This window comes from Heterocephalus glaber, unplaced genomic scaffold, assembly GCF_053883595.1.
Source record: "Heterocephalus glaber isolate CG9 unplaced genomic scaffold, H.glaber_assembly_v1.0 deba00001444, whole genome shotgun sequence".
NCBI lineage: Eukaryota > Metazoa > Chordata > Mammalia > Rodentia > Bathyergidae > Heterocephalus > Heterocephalus glaber.
Genome location: NW_028258297.1, coordinates 8,287,891 through 8,305,023, shown reverse-complemented (window position 1 = coordinate 8,305,023; position 17,133 = coordinate 8,287,891). Strand labels below are relative to the sequence as shown.

Below are 17,133 nucleotides of genomic sequence, written 5' to 3'. Positions count from 1 at the left end.
CATGTAAACATTTGTACAGTAACATTCTACCTTGAGGAATGGAGACCTAGCAAAATTTAGTTTCAAAAAGAAATCGTGTCCATCACAAATTAAAACAAGGTGGCTGTAGAGTCATTCTCCATGCATTTTAACATATTGAGCATGCTCCATGTAAGTAAGCCTTCCATAACTCATCTGGAAGGTATTGGAAGGATTAAAAATAGAGTAAATGTTCAGAAGTTCCATCCTAGAAGTTTCCTGCTTTTGCCTGCATCTCAACTGTCAGGCCAGAGTCTGGCTCTTCCACTCAGTGCTTTGCAAAGACAGTGGAAGCATTTTGTACCACACGTGTCCAGGCTGCCAGATTGTGTGAGCACTGGTCTCTGCCTGCCCTGAAACAGCTCCTTTCCTGTTCTTCTGGGAGTAGAAATCCAAAGAAAAGGGACCATGTAAAGACCTAGAAGCCAGAAAGACAAATGTGTAGGAATTAGACACTGTTCACAGGTCCCTTTTCAGGGCAAGCTGGCCTCCAGAGTCCATCAGTTTGGGTCACTGGCTGGTTCTCATGGAGAAGCACCTTGGGGAAACCCACCTTTTCTGATGTCTAGAGGTGGGAGAAGTCTGATAGTCTTGGGCGTCTCTTGCTTTCTTTCTACTACCTTAGTTACTTTATTTCCTTAAGCATGTCTCGAAATTGGTAAATTAGATAAGTTTCTGGATACTATATGACTTTAATTTCTCTGAGTTTCTTATATTTGCATAGAAGATTTCCTCCTGCTCAGTCCAGCCCTTCTAATAGAGACTCAGGTCATTCATTCATTCATTCATTCACTCACCTGCTCTTTAAAGTGTTGGTATGGGGCCTCACAGAGCAGAAAGGAAGATAGGGTGTTTAGTCTTATACAGTTTATGGTCTACCAGGAAAGCAGATTCTTTCACAAGTACTAAATTGCAATTATGACTATACTGAAGAAGCAGTAAAAGATGGCATGGGAGTGTTTAACAGGAAGGCTGGGAGACTCAAGAAGCTCTGCCAGAGTAGGGACTGACTTTTGAGATGGCCAGGATAAGGCAAACAGAACTGCTAAAAGAAGCCAAGAGCAGAGCTTTAGGGCAGAAATTGAAGATACTATCTGGTGTTGTCCAGTCTCCGCTTTCTACACCTTCAAAATCTGAGGCCCAAGGAGGCGAGGGACTTATCTTTAGTACTAAAGTTCCACTTCCTGTTACCCACTGGGCTAGAGAGGCAAGCCCTGTGTGGGCTCCTCAGGTAGGTAGGAGTCAAGATGCTGATTGTCTGACAGAGAGGGACTAAGGGATGGTCGAAGCCAGGTAGGTTTTAATACAGTGCCTGGTCTCTGTCAGCTGCAGAGCTACAGTACTCCCCAGGTAGGGAAGGAGATTAAAGATGACTCAGATCGGCCCTAGCCCAGAGGAACTCAGTGTGCTGTAGCATAGTTTTTGTTTGGGTTTGGGGGAGGAGCTGTATTCACGCAAAACAATGTCAAGTTCAGAATTGGGAAATCAGTCCCTGTTCTGCGGCTGTGACTGGGGAGATACTGTACTACTTAACCTCTCTTGAGTTGCTACTCACAGTTTATACTTGGACACATTTTTTTTTTAGTCTTTTTCTGTGCATGTGAGAAGTTAGCTAAAGATCAGTTGTGCCCTATATTTCACCTTAATTTAAAAACTAAAGCCAATTGTTTGGATAAAGCCTTAACCCCCCTTTTAAAGAGCAGTTTGCCAGCCCGTGCTTGCCCAAACATCCAGAGAATAACTAGCAAGTGAGCCAAGATAAGATCCAGGATCTTAAGAATCGTTAGCAACTGAGCATATTTCTATAAACCAATAAAGGTTTTTCTGTTTTGTTCATCTGTTACCCTTATGCTGTTGCCACTTTCACATTCACAGTCTGTAGGTGGGGAGTGTGAGATAACAGCATTGCACAAATGAAAGTGATGGAAAAGGGCCGCTTCCCCTTTAAGGCAGCTTCAGCCCCAGCTCCCTCCCCTTTCCTGATTGACAAACCTACCCGAAGTCACATGATCCGCCTCTATTTGAAGGTCACAAAAAGCTGCTTCCTTTAGAGACAGAGGGGGAGAGAGAGAGCAAGAGGGAGAGTGAGTGAGAGAGTTAGTTCAAGCCAAAATGGCCGACAGAGTCTCTGCTGGTTTCTGACTATTTAAAATACAAAAAAACAGACAGACAAAAAGAATTCATTTTTTGGACCTTTTTTCATTTCCATTTCTACCTTGTATGCCTCAATTTGCTGGATTTAAGCACTGCTGCACTTTATGAGGTTGGTAAATATTTTCAATTTTTAAAAACCAATTGATTTATATGGATCTTGTCTAACCGTTTTCACTAGTGCTGTTGCAAATCGGCATTTGTCTAGCATGGAGACTGGCTTCAGACATTTCGCGGATCTCTGTGAATCAGACCCGTGATGTACTTTTGGTTCGGCATTTTAGAAATGGAAAAGACTTGGTGAAATATTTGACTTTTTAAGTGATTTAATTGCACCTTTAGTTTATATGTAGATTTTCATCCTCGTTTCTATCTTGCAAATAAATGAAGCTACGAGTAATTGGAAATGTGATATTTAGAAAGAGGTTTATAAAAAACACAGACTTCCCCCTCCCCCCTTAAATCTGCTGCAAAAATTTGCATAAATATAAATGGGTTTGCATTCTTTCGGCTGCTAAGGCCGACAAAGGATCTGGGAGGACGAGCCCTAGAATGGGAAAGCGTTTGGGGTTTTTTTAGGTTTTGGTTTTTTTAAAATTTAAAGTAGGCCATCCATCCTCGAGAGATGTAAAACGCAAAGTAGGACCCGATACATTTTAAACCTTGGGTTGGGTGCTAGCAAACAGCAGGAGGTTTGGGGTATGTGGCTCACCGTTCTTCTTTCTGGGCGCGCTCGCTTGCCCGGGTCTCTGTGTGTGTTCTCAAATGTGCAGCCAGATGCGCTTTTATTTTGATCGTGGTTTCAACCGAATGATAGGACTGTCTTGTAAACATGATATTTTAAAGATGTAAACAGCTGTTCACTCCGATTAGGAATTATTTATCAGTTCTCTCTGTAGATTGGCCTCCATTTCTCACGAAAGAAAATTTTTGTTTAATTTTATGTAGATGAATATCTGGACTCCTCAACGCAAATTTGGTGTCTTGCGTGTGTTTGCTTGTTTTGCCGCGTATTCTCTGTGAAGTGGTCGTGCCGGATCATATAAATAAGTAGCTGTGTGATTGTTAGTAACCCCCGAAACTGTGCAGTGCTCGAAGTTAAATTCCATTACTCCCAATGCAGGATTCTAGAAGCCTGAGAGCAGGGAGGAAAGAAAGGCGAAAACTTGCTTTCTCAGAGCCACCTCCCCCTATCATTGTGAGAGTGTGATGTAATGCTTCTCGGTCTGGTGGGCTGAAAGGACTGTAGTTTGTGATGTGGCGGGTAAATTGCCCCCACCCCTGGGTAAATTACCCCACCCTCCCCGGCACATCCCTGGCTCTGAGAAGCCTTGTTTTCTTTTCTCTTTTTCCCCTAATTTGTAACCTCCTGATTTATGCCTGGCATATTGGCATGAGAAAGAGACTGTTCTTCTAAATCTGTTACAAAGTATAGTCTAGAAAAGGCTTTTAAAATATGCAAATGGGTTGAATTGTCATATCCCCATCATTAAATATGTAGACTTGGATTAAAGCTAATTAAGCATAAATGGAATAATTTTGATTAGAAGGGAGCAGTGGTTTTTGTTGTTTCCTTTTTAATTAATCTAATTATGAGATGCTTGCTGGGTCTGAAAGTGTTAAAAAAATGGGAAAAATGCTGGACCATTTTGAAAATTTGACAGTGTGGAAGAGGGTGTGTAGTACTTTCAAAAGCTTTATTCACTGTTAAAATGGATTGGCCTCTTGTGCTGAAAATGGCCTGTTTCTTTGGGCCAATTGTGTGTAGATGAAGGGACTTTCACGCTAATTTAACAAAAAGACTTTCATTTGAATAAAGATAATTAAAGTCTTCTGTCTCTAAAAAGCAAATATTTTATTTATTTTATTAAAGTAATGTTGTTGTTATATTAGTAATGGTTATAAGTGGAGAAGTGACCATTTAGATTCAATGTAAATTTTCTGGTGATATAAAATCAGCTTTTGTGTAAAAGGGATTGGAAACATTACAACAAGGAGGGAGGCAGACTGGTCTCTATTTTTACAGTTTGAATTTAAAGAAATTACCTTAGTGATACAGGAGTATGACATTGGGGTGGGCCTAAAAAAAATTAGCGCTCTGATTTTTTTTTTTTTCTGAAAACGAAAGCAATTATTTGGGGCTTTACTTGTTAGATGATTTCATTTATGCCCATTTCCTAAATTGGTTTCACTGAAGAATGGAGAAAAACCGAGGCTTTCTGTGTTTTGCCCTTAGCTTGTTTTTGTGGACTGTGCACACATGTGAATGGCAGGTTAATTCAGTTTGCAGAGCGGAGGAACCAGAGCAGGGTGCCTCCTCTCTGGGCAAAAAGGAGAATGATATTAAGAGCATTGACGGAATGCCATCTGATTCATTGACATGTGTTTTATAACTACTTTTCTGGAGAGAGTTGAAAGGTGAGATAAATAAGACCTGCGCTTACTTACGGTGAGCAGGATGGCTGTGGTGGGTTTTAGAAGCGCAGCTGCCATTTTGGATCTAAGTTTCTGTAAAGCCAATCCTTATGGCTCAGCAAAAAAATGGTAATTCAGAGCAAACAAAAATGAGTAATACATCCAGTGTGCAGATAGGTAGTATTTAATTTGTGCCTTTTGTTGAAGATTTTCTGTTGGTAGTGTAAATCAAAGCTTTAAAAACTTTAAAGCTGCGGTTGATGTTAGGAAGAGCAAAACCCACAGGTATTAGTATTTGCATGTTTTGGTTTTACTTTTTAAAAATGAGGAGGCCTATCCAGAAGAAGTTTCTTACTGGAGAAAGTAAATAAAATTCCTACTAAATCTGCCTCCACCTGTATTTCCTTATGCTGGGTCTACTTGTGATTCTATAGTAATAAGTCATTGTGTACAGCACTGCTTTATCTCAGAAAGAAATGTCCCAGGCTCATCACTCCCAACATCACAAAAATGGATATCATTTATCAGAAATGGTATCTTAAGTTTAGTGTTTTTCAGTCATTCTCTGGTTCCCGGAAAGTATAGGTATCTTTGATAAATGGCGCAGATGCAACTCTGCTGTTCAGCAAATGGCCACTTGTTATTTGCTGTGGCCACCTGGATAGTACTTTAGACATAAAGTTGAAAATTGAAGAAAAGGCTTCTGAGGCTTTCCTGGCTCTTCAACTATACCAGAGACATTGAAAGAGTGGTATGTAATTGGTGAGACCTTCGGAGCATCCTGAGCGGAGAACAGTGATACAGGGCCATACCCTACTCAGCTGCTCCAGGACCAAAAACTTGAGGGAGGAATTTAACTTCTGTAATTCAGATCATACAATCATTGACCATCTGCAATTTACACTGGATACAGCCCTAAGGTGACACAGATGAATGTACTTTGCCCCTTTCCTCCCACTCGAGGAGTACCAATCCAGCAAGATTGGTAAACAGGTCATCTCAACTTGGTAGTATGCCTGCAGTATTTAGAACAGGTACCTGGTAACAATATCCTGAGTTTCTTCATTGGTAGACCTCTTATTCAAAGAAACCAAATAATTACCCCATTCTTAATTTTTAGTCATCATTCAGGTACTAGATTTTCTTTAAGTGGAACTTGCGATTTCAAGATGAGATTTCTGACCATTGGCTGGAGAGGGGTCAGCATATGCTAATTCTTCCTAGTACAGTATTGTTGGTGGATTTACACTAATCCCACTTCCCTCACCTGATTCTTGTGATTAAGACTGGCTTCAGAGTGGGTTGGGGTGAATTAAAGCCACTTGGCTAGAAAAGGGATTTAACCCATGAGGGTAACCTCTTAACATGTTCTTTCTTCCTTTTGTCATATTAATTCAGGAATCATTTATTGTACCCAGATGTAGGTGCTGGGAGATCTAAGAACGAATTTGGTCAGCTCATCGCCAGCTACTAGGTGCATGTGAAGATATTTGCTGTCTGGTGACTGTGTAACTTACTGCTTAGGTTGTGACTAGGATAACTGTATAGTTCTCTTTACTGATAGTGAATGGTAATTTTTGCTCCTGGTAGTTCTGGAGACTTTCAGTGAAGGTTTGGGTTGATAGGCGCTCTGCAAGTTCTCTCTTCAAAACTGTCTTTAGGTTATCTCTGAAAACTTTGTGACCTAAAGTTGCTTTCCTGGTTATTCTGTCACAGCCTTTAGTTTTCCTTTTTTAGTATGTCTAAATTGTATCACCATCCGAAATTACACTGTGTGTGGTGCATTCTCTCCATGAAACTGTAAGCTATCCTGAGAGACCTTTCCTCTTTCGCTCATAGTTCTCTAGACCAGGGCTTGGCAGGAGTGGGTGCTCAATAAAAATGCATTTGCATTAGACCTTACTATGTGGTCACTAAGACTAGCTGTGTGACCATAGGTCCCTATTTTTGCATCTGTAAAATGGGGATGATACATTGTAAAGCATAAAGGAAATGCTGTGAGGGCCAGGCATTTCATCTTGTGGCTTAGTGTTTCCTTCCCCTTTGCAGTATCAGCCTTTGTTGATAAATCAGAAAGGCTTTTATGGCCCTGGAGAATGCCCCCATTCTTTCTCGTGGCTACCAGGATCCGAAAGTGTATGCAAGGGAGTGCACAGAACTGTAGTGTGGACAACAACAGGAGCAGTGCCAAGCCTTTTCTTTTTATTAAAAGTCCCTGCATTCCTGTAGTGTGATGTCTCTCATACTCTCCAGTTTCCTTCAGGCTCTTTCTGTGCTGTGTCCACATTTGCTTGGGTGCTTTTCATAATTCTGTGCTTTGCATCTAAAGGTTCTCAGCAATTTCACATGAGTTGGTCTTGGTCTTAGAGTTTACAAGGCAAAGGAGAACATGGAATAGTGTCCCCTTCATTTTGATTATTCTAAGCCCACACATGTAAATTCTGTTTATTTAGCCAAATTATTACTAGTTTTGACTCAAAAGATAGATAAAATAAAAATAGAGGTCAATTCCCTCACTTTATACAATACTGCTGAAGTAATATAAATGGTACAGAAATGGCTTTTATTCACTGATCTTGGTTTTTTTTTAAGCCTAGAAAATTATGATCTGCTTACTCATTCATTCAGCAAATAATTATTGAGCACCTATTACATGCCAGGTGCTGAAGTAGACTATAAATATGAGGTTGGTCAGTCCTCCAGGTGTTGAATGATTATAAAGGAAGTACACTCAGCTAAATAGTAACAGCTTGTGCAAAGGCCCTGTGGCAGAAGTAGACACTGGTATATTTGGGAGACTGTATAGCATACCATGGACATTGCTGGATTATAATATGCTTAAGAGAAGAAATCATCTGGGAAATTAGATGGACCTACAAAGCTAAACCTTGGCCAGATGCAGAAGAGTCTGAAAGCCATGTTGGAAGTCTTTATCTTGAGAGCAATGGGAAAGTTTTAAGAAAGAACATCACTTGTTGAGATTGGATTTTTGAGAATGGTTGTGGAGTTGACTGTACAACCAGATGATATTCCAATACCCTTAGGTAATCGTGGCCTGAACTGACAGCAGAGCTGAGAAGAAATGGGTAATTTCTAGGAACACTTAGGAAGACTTCATAGGACCTGATTACAGAGCATTAGAGGCAGGCTTGGGAAAGTTGAAAAGCACACCTATGGCTCTGGCCTGAGCTGCTTGGATGGTAGTGCCATTCACTGAGTTAGAGCCCATTTAGATGAGGAACAGATGTGGCCTTGAGATTTTGAGTTCTATTTTGTAGTTACTGGGTCTTGAGTCATTCAACTTGGAGTAATTGGAGATCTAGTCTGGGATAAATATTTGAGAATCATTGGTAGTTTCATGTTTACCAAGATTTTCCTTTTCAAATTGATTTCCTTGATATTGTCCAAAGATGACATACTCGTAATATATAGCACAAGGTATAGTTTGATGCTGTTAAGAAGACACTGTTTTATAAGGAGGATAAGACTATATGTTCCCATTACTACCACAGTGGTTTTTAGAAATACTAAAGGTCTCTGGGAGTGGGGGTGCATCCTCTGATACCAGCACTTGGGAGGCTGAGGCAGGAAAATTGCAGCGGGTTCAAGGCCAGCCTGAGCTACATAGCAAAACCCCATCCCCCAAAAAGGGGGGTGGTGGTGATGACTGAGGAGACTCTTAGGCAGGCCATTCCAGAGTGAGGAAGGTGAAAGAGATGTTATGTCCAGGAGGATGGATTGGAGGTTGGGTAGGTATAGAGTTGTTGGGATACCTGCTGAGTAGTTTGCAATGCTGTGGTAGACAGTGAGGACCTGTTGAAGTGTTGGTGGCACCATGAGCAAAGTTATATTTTGGGAAATTTTTTTTGGGGGGGGGTAACAGGGATCGAAGTTTTGGGAATATTAATGTGGTGGGGTGAGGGGAGCAAGGGAGAATTTAGAGTCCATCAGGCCAGTGTGGCAGCAGTAAGACTGACCATGGGACTAGAAAAGAGGCCTTAGCCTTCAAGCTGAGTGACAGAAGTCTTCAGCAGAATTGGAGATGATGGCTTCCTGCACAGACACACTGAGTTGAAGGGATGGTGGAACTTGCAGATGGAACTGATCGGCAGGCATCCGGCAGCGTGGAGCTGCAGCTTGAGAAAGAGGCCAGAGGTGGACATAAAGAATGCTGGGCTTCACATGAAAGTGACAGGCTGAGGAGAGTGGACGGAGGTCACCAAGGGAGTATAAAGAATAGAGAAGAGAACTGAGAATGGGACCTGGGAAAGGATTGAAAGGTGTGTGGGAGGATAGTCAGTTACAGACACTGAATTTAAGGGGACAACTTTCCAGTTGCACTTGTGGTCATGGTTTCAGTTGCTGCACAGGAAGAAGTGTATTTGGTGATGGCAGTGTTCCCAAACCTGATGTTAGGAGGTGTTCCAGGAGGAAAAGTTTGAGAATCCATTAGAAATAGCAAGCTTTGTGTATCATTTTAAAATTTTTAGAAAGCACATTAAAAAAATAAAATGAAACAGGTGAAATTATTTAGCACAGTATATGCAAAATATTGTCCGTTAAACATGTCAATTTAGAACTATTAGTGAGATACTTTACATTCTTTATATTTGTAGGAAGTCTTATTATGAACCTGGGGTGTGTGTTTTACAGTTAAAACACATTTCAATTTGAACATAAATTTTCGCTGGAAATACTTAGCTGTATTTAGGTTTCATAAAATTTACTACTATTTCATGAAGAAGTAAATTCACATGCCTAAGTTTTTTAAGGCATACAAAGGTTTTTCAGTAATGCAGACAACTTTTATATTTAAACTAAAATACAATTAAAAATTTGGTTTTAGTGGCACTGGCCACATGGGGCTGCCTTTGTGAACACCATGGTGGACAGCTCAGGGTAATACAAAGTAAAATAGTCTGCTTATAGCTCATGTGTGCTTTGAAAATATCCAAAAATGGTTTCACACTATCACAAAGCATTTCTTCTCAGAATTAGTGTCACTTTGAACACATACTGGCTTATGCAAGTGGAAGTTTGAGGATTGGAAGAGTCAAATCCTTAGTTTTTTACATAAGGATACAAACTTTTCACAGAAGTACACAGACTTCAAAATTTAAAATAGAAATTTAAGGGGCCGGGGATTTAGCTCAGTGGTTTCGCCGCCTGCTGCGCAAGCGCGAGGACCTGAGTTCCATCCCCGGTACCAAAAAAAAAAAAAGAAATTTAAAATACTGTTTTTAGCTAAAGTCAGCAGATTGGTCTAATGCTGTGTGATGAGGGCTTCAGGTGGGTGAGGAAGCAGAAATAAGGATCACATGTTCTCAGAAGCTTCCAGTCTGCAGTCCCAGCCCCCGGTGCTGGGGCGATGTCTGAGTGGAAGGATTGCCACAGGGCTCATTAGTTTGGGTTTGCATTTCCCTTCTCTTTGTCAATATGCTGGCCATTTTTGTATCCTTTGCCCGCCTGGGCCAGTAGAACTAATATTTATTGACTATGGATGGGTTTCATTTATAAAAACATAGTTCACAGCATTTACTTTTTTTTCAACTATTTTGTAGCCATTAACTATGTAAACCTAAGAAATAACTTTGAAGATAGAAATGATCTTGAATTCTGCTTGGAACCAAACCTTATTCACACCCAGAAAGTAAGCATTGTCTTATGGTTACTGCACAATTTTCATTTCAGTTGATTTATAGAGGAGCTTATTTTTCTGTGAAGTGCCCTTTAAGAGTTTGGGGTATCACCTATAATTCCCAGTTTTGCCTTCTAAATTTTATCTCAATTTAAAGAGATAGCTTCTCCATTGTTCAGGCTGGCCACAAACTCAAGTGATGTTTTAGTTTGTTTTTGTTTTTTTGTGATGGTATTAGGGGTTGAACTCAGGGACCCCTGAGTTACATTTCCAGCCCTCTTTCTTGTATTTTGAGACAGAGTCTCACTAAATTGTCCAGGCTGGCTTCTAACTGTGGTCCTCCTGCCTCGGTTTCCTTAGTGCTGGAACTACCATCACATGCCACCAGGTATTGAGTTTTTTTCTTTTTTTTAATCAACATGGAAAGTAATCCCGTGTCTTTTTGTTTTCCTTTACAAATGTATTTTGTTTATCCATTTATGCCTTTTAAAGTTCCAAGTTGTGTAGTGAAGGGGCTTAAATAATCCTCTTTAATGCCTTAATAAGGCTGGAGACCTAGCAGATGATTGCTGGACCTTTCCCACGAGTTCAGAGCAGCAAGGCTTTATTATCAGTAGTTGCAACTGAATGCTCTTGTTTCTTTTACTCCTTTGCTTGTGGAAATACCTGCTGTTCTTTTTATCAAGAAGTTCCTATTTATCAGCTGAAGTTAGATCATCAGGTAACTTAGAACAGTGACTTTCAAACTTTTTGATTGGCTCCACTGTGAGAGACATAATTTGTGTTGAAACCTTCAACTCAGATGTATATACTGAATCAGAAGTGTTTAGTCCCTGATACTATGTGTAATGCATTTAGATGTGTTCTGTTTTTCTATTTTGTAAAATACCAGTAGCCCCCAAAAGCCGATCTCAACTCACTAAATTGATTTAATACATTCATAACAGCAGGAATGTGTTTAATGATCTTCTAAGCATTGCTTCACCGTGGTCTGAACACTCTTGGAGAAAACCAGTCATGTGGGTTACCATATTCCATAACATGATCCCCCCCCTTTTTTTTTGGTATCAGGGATCGAACTCGGGACCTTTCACTTGCAAGGCAGGCCCTGGAACTACTGAGCTAAATCCCTGGCCCATGATTCCCATTTTTGCTGTTCTAGAAAAACAAATTTGAGTCTGTTATCACATCAACTATATTAATAAATGACTTAAAAAGAGATTTTAATTCACATGTGATTGGGCCTTCCAGATCCATGGGTTCCACATTTGTAGATTTAATCAACCATGGATTTGGAAAAAAAAAATTTGCGTCTATGTCAAACATAATCTTGTGTGTGTGTGTGACAGTACTGATCATTGAACCCAGGGTCTCAGGGGTGCTGGACAAGTGTTACAGCACTGAGCTACATTTCCAGCCCCTGAGCATGTAATCTAGACATGGTTTAGAGTATATGGGAGAAAGTGCATAGGTTTTGTATCAATGCTGCATCATTTTATATGAGTTACTTTTAGTTAGCCATGGAGTTGAGTGTCCTAAGGAAATCCTAGAACCAAATTCCTCTGGATACTGGAGGATTACTGTATATTTTCCCCTCATGTTTAAGAGAGATTTAAGTAGAAAATGTCTTTTTTAACCACCAGATTATGTATTCCCTTGGAAAAAACCTCAAGGAAAACAGTGCTGTGCTCCTCCTTCTCTTTTGGGGAGAGTGATTCTTCCTTCCCTTTTCCAGGCTTCATGAAGACACATCTCTCATAGTAGTAACACATCCTATCTGGGGACACATTTAGTAGTTTTGATTAGTTCAGCATTTCCTACTGTTTGTTGGAGAAGTAATAGACTTGCTCCCTCCACACCCCAATTTCCTTTTCTGATTCAGCTGAATTAAACTGGCCTTTGCTTTTTGGTGTATTTAGAATATTTAAGATGATAATGTGCATTGAGAAATCTTATGTGATTATAAAATCTTAAAGTATCCATGTTTTTGCTTTTGCTTTTTAGTCTCAATTTGGGGAAATATGTGATTAGCTTTTTATTGTAATTATTCCTTTCTAAAACTACATCTTAGATAAGCAAGCAGTTTTTCTCAAATCTCCTTAAATTAATATGGTGGTTCCTAGACTTAAGTGCTATAGTGCTGGAATATTGGAAAAGAAATATTGGAATCCAACACAAGTTACCAGTTTTCTTGTTTGTTTGGGGTTTTTTTGGTACCGGGGATCAAACTCGGGTCCTTACGCTTGCATAGCAGGAAGCGAAACCACTGAGCTAAATCCCCAGCCCAAATTACCAGTTTTAAATTTGCCAAGTAAAGACTTTTAAAAACTTATATTTGGGGCTGGGGATTTAGCTCAGTGGTTCCACCCCCTGCCTCACAAACACAAGGACCCGAGTTCGATCTCTGGTACCAAAAAAAAAAAAACGAACCAACTTGTATTTGTTGCTGTCATTTAAAAGTAAGAACTATTTTTTTTTTTTTCTTTTGGTACCAGGGATCGAACTTGAGACCTTGTGCTTGCAGGGAAGGTGCCGGAACCACTGAGCTAAATCCCCGGCCCCAGAAGTAAGAACTATTTTAACAAGAGGGGATAATCTGGCTGGGGATTTAGCTCAGTGGTTTTGCTGCCTGCTGTGCAAGCGCAAGGACCTGAGTTTGATCCCCGGTACCAAAAAAAAAAAAAGAGGGGATAATCTTAGAATAAAATAACTTAATTAAGTTGAATATTACTATATGAAAACATTACATTGTTTTCTTTTTTCTTTTTCTTCCTCATGAATCAGTACAGGTAGTAAAGTTCAGCATTTGGGAACCAGGTCCTTATTATTGGCTATCTCAGCATGTATTACAATTAACTAAGTGCTTGCTAGTTTCATTAGCCTCACCCAAAGGAATAAACTTTACTTCAGATTCTGAGATTACCTTCTTTTATTGTTTACTCACGATGGTTTCACTCAGTCATACTTTTAAAAATTACTTTGTTCTCTTTGAATACTATACTGTGAGCAGATAACCATTCAACAAAAGCCAACGTTATTAGGTACTGAGCATTTGTAGAATCTAGAATAATAATAGAAACTTGTAAGAAAATTTATGATTCAGTGAGAAATATGATTGTGGTGATTATGTAAAAGTGTCGGGGAGGTCACAAACCTAAGTAATGTTACATACATTATTTACATAATATTACTTATATTGTAGCAAGCCTATTAGCTCTTTTTGAGTTATGAACAGTGGCCATGATAGATTATCTGTTATTACATACATTTTTTTTTTTTTTCTGGTACCGGGGATCGAACTCGGGTCCTTAGCTTTCGAGGCAGGCAGTGGAACCACTGAGCTAAATACCCGGCCCATTACATACATTTTAATTTTTATGTTTATCTTTCACTGTTACATTTTAAAGGGCAAAGGCCCTAAATCTGGCAATCCCACATCAGATGTCCCCTCTGTCCCTTTCTCCCAGGTAGAGAAGGCGCTTTCTAGATGCACTTCACTCCTGTAATCCAGCACCCTGAGCCACCACTGGCCTGCCCTGCTGTGATAATGCTATCAGCTAGTTGAGGGTTGTCGCCCTGGCAAAAGCTTGAAGTCTCTCCTCCGCCAGAGAGAAGAGAAGGGGAGAAGTTAGACTTCACTATGTAGGCTGCTGTGTAGACTTGAGCTTAAGCTTGTAATATCTAGGTCCTGTGTAATTGGAAGAATGTCTTTATTGCCTAAGCGTTTGTTGATTATATATAATGGATCTGGCCCTGTGTAGTGCTGGGAATACAAAGTAAGACCCAGCTTTTACCTTTGCAGCTCAACTAGTATGGTGAACAGACAGCCCCTCAGTGAGGCTGCCTGTGACAAAATGATGCAGAGGGACCCTGCAGCCAGAAGAGAGAGACCTAGGGGAGTGGGGAAGCCTCTCCTAAAGAGGGAACATTTGAGCTGGGCTTTAAGGAGTGAAGGGGTGCTTTAGTCAAGGGGATAGTGAGTAAGCCAGAGGCTAGAATAGTGGCAGAGAACTAAGGTTCTGAAGTGAGGACTACTGTGTCCTCAGGTCAGCCCAAGGTTGGGGGAGTCACATCTCCTGTGTGCCTCAGCCTTCTCATTGGTAAAATGAAGATACTGCCTACTTCAGGGAGACAGTCCTTAAGTGTTTAGCACACTGCCTGGGTCAGTGTTCACTACTGTTTTCGTTATTGTTGTTGCTACCATCTCAGGCAGAGGAAATAGCATTAACAAAGGCAAGGAGTTAGGAAGAGAGTGGGAGAGTCTGGGAAGCAATGGGAAGTCTGTGGACTGTCTGGAGGAGAATGGAAGGGGAGTTCGGAGTTTATTTTGATGGATTTTCTATGCTCAGAAATTTGGATTTTGTGGAAAACAGTTTAAAAAACCAGCTTTTCTGAACTAAAGTCCACATGGAGATTCAAATGAAGGAGAGCAATTAGGAGGAGCCTGTCAAAGCAAGAGCAATGACTGTGAACACATTCTAGGGCAGTGACAGGAAAGGTGGAAAGACCAGATTTTAGAGACACTTCTGAAGAGGAGCCCTTGGAATGTGGTGAGAACAAGGGTAGGAGTGTGGAGACCCCAGGCTGGGTGAAGGAACCATGCCATGGATTGGGGAGGCTGTGCATGGGTGGAGCAGGAGGTTACAGTGAATAAGGAAGAGAGGGTGGAAGAAGGCACATTGTGCTTTGGGCATGTTTTAGATTTGCCAGTTAATATAGTTCACAAGCAGAAGGAAGGCGCTGGCTCAGGAGAGTTAGGGAGCTGTTGATTTACATACAGAGAGGGATAGGTACAGGAAAAAGATTGGTGCAAGAGAAACCAGACAGGAAGGGGTTTACGAAAGTAAAGGATAGCATCTGGGCCAGTGCCCTAGGAGCTTAAGCCAGATAAGCCCTTAGTGGCCTGAACATGGCCCTTTGGTGTGGGGTTGGGGGGGGGGGGTTTACCGGGGATCAAACTGGGGTCTTTGCGCTTGCGCAGCAGGCAGCGAAACCACTGAGCTAAATCCCTGGCCCCTTTTGGTGTGGTTTTGAGGGACACTGGGCTCCATGGAGATTCAGTGAAGCCCAGAAGGCCCAGCATGTTGTTCATCCTGCTTGCTGTAATGGGTTTTCTGCTCTCTTCCTGCCAATACATTTAACAGCTATGGGACAGGAACTTGTTCTGTAATCCCAGCATCTACATAGCCTCTGACACACATACTGGGTGCTTAGTGTTTGTTGAGTGCCCGAGTCAAAAATGACATGAAGGGCTGGGTATTTAGCTCAGTGGGTCCAGCACCTGCCTCGAAAGCTCCAGGTCCCGAGTTTGATCCCTGGTACCAAAAAAAAAGAATGACAGATAATTCACCAAATAGTTATTGAGTGCCGTGTGTGTTGCAGGAGCTGTGCTGATCCCTGGAGATAAAGCAGTAAGCAACAATAAATAAAAATACCTGCTTTTGGTGGGCTCACATTCTGAAGTACAAATAGGAAAGCTGAGGGAAGGAGCAAGTAGAGAGGTTTTGGAGATACAGCTTTGGGCCTTCAGTCTTAGTCTGCACTAAGCAGACTAACTGAGCCTGCACCCAGCAGGCATTTGATAGTTGACTTCAGCATGGGTTGAGAAGGTCAGAGAAGAGACCAGACCTGAGAAGAGATTTCCTGCAGGTTAGCCCCAGAGAGAACAAGTAAATTTGGAATTGGAAGGAAGAATATTGGAGGGAGTTCCCCTAGGAAGCATTCATGATCTCTGTAAAATAAGAGGTGAAGCCCAAATGGAAAAGGGAGCCTGAAGAAAGGCAAAACGATTTACAACAGCAACCCCCCATCTCACCCCACGCCCAAGGGAAAGAAAGCTACAGAGTATTTGCCTCAGCCGGCTCCAGTGGCTTTGCTGAGTGAGGGGAGGCTTGTTGGGTAACTGCTGCCATCTGTGCCTGTACAAGCTTTGTCTTCACAAGTCAAGGTGAAAAACCATGGTTAGTTGGGGTTGTTTGAAGCAGTTTTCCAGGCTGAGGATTGGCCTGGAAAGAAAGTCTTTGGAGAATGTTGCTGAATGTTCATGAGAGTATAGGCTGCATTGGGAATAAACTAAAAACCAGGGGTAGGCATATGGTCTGGAAGAATGGGAAAGAGGAAGTCTGGGTTTCAGGAAGTGGGACTTTGTACGTTTAGAGGGGAAAGCTAACATTTACTTCCAGGTGCTTTACCCATGCTAACTCGTGTAATCTCCCGAAGCCCTTGTGAGCTGGCTGCTGAGAGGTTAGGTAGGAAGTGACCCAGAAACCACAGCTGTTGAGTTTGGGTGCTTGAGCACTATGCTATTTTCCTTTAGGGAAAAAAAGAGAGAGGAAAAAAAAAACTTTCCCAGGCCAAGTACCTTTGCAGTGGCTCCTGAAGTTGCCAGGCTGGCCTTCCTTTTTGAAAAAATATTTGGGGTGCTGTGGAATGGAGCTATGGACTGGTCCCCTCTCCCTTATTGAAAGAAGTATTGGCATTTTAGGCAGCACTGTGTAATGGTCTTCTGTACCCAAGGGTTCGGATCCTCAAACCAACTGTGGATTGAAAATATTCAGAAAATTAATTGTGTCTGTATTGAATGTACAGACTTTTTTCCTTATTATCACCTAAACAATACTTTAAACAATAATTTATAGAGTGTATTAGGGATAAATAATCTAGAGATGATTTAAAGTATATGGGAGGATATACATATAGGTCATATGCAAATACTACAGCATTTTATATGAGGAATTTGAGCATTTGTGGATTTTGGTATCTTGTAGGGGCCCTAGAACCAATTCCCCACAGATACCAAGGGCTAGGGCTTACCATACAGTATATAGAGCACACATAGTGTTTCCTGCTTTGCTCATGTCAAAATGTCCTGCAGTAAGAAACAAAGCACACCTAACATTTTAGGATTAGAG

General features: G+C 41.1%; 1 protein-coding gene and 1 long non-coding RNA gene across 16 annotated transcripts in view; one reads left to right on the top strand and one right to left on the bottom strand.

The window, feature by feature from the left end:
• Tnrc6b (trinucleotide repeat containing adaptor 6B) overlaps positions 1-17,133 on the top strand; it is a 255,688-nt gene that overhangs the window by 114,580 nt on the left and 123,975 nt on the right. For 6 of the 15 annotated variants that reach the window (XM_087213431.1, XM_087213428.1, XM_087213429.1 and 3 more), the window contains exon 1: positions 429-2,281. The exons of the other annotated variants lie outside the window; for them this stretch is intronic. In XM_087213431.1, coding sequence (XP_087069557.1) covers positions 2,277-2,281 — 5 coding nt within the window. In that variant the 5' untranslated portion in view covers positions 429-2,276. Of the gene's footprint in view, positions 1-428; positions 2,282-17,133 lie in introns of those variants that run through there. 15 annotated transcript variants of the gene reach the window in all.
• Positions 254-3,462, bottom strand: LOC110349375 (uncharacterized). Its single transcript, XR_002395280.2, has 3 exons — positions 2,882-3,462; positions 2,015-2,063; positions 254-436 (listed from the first exon to the last, which is right to left on the bottom strand). It is a non-coding gene; the product is annotated as an uncharacterized LOC110349375 (long non-coding RNA).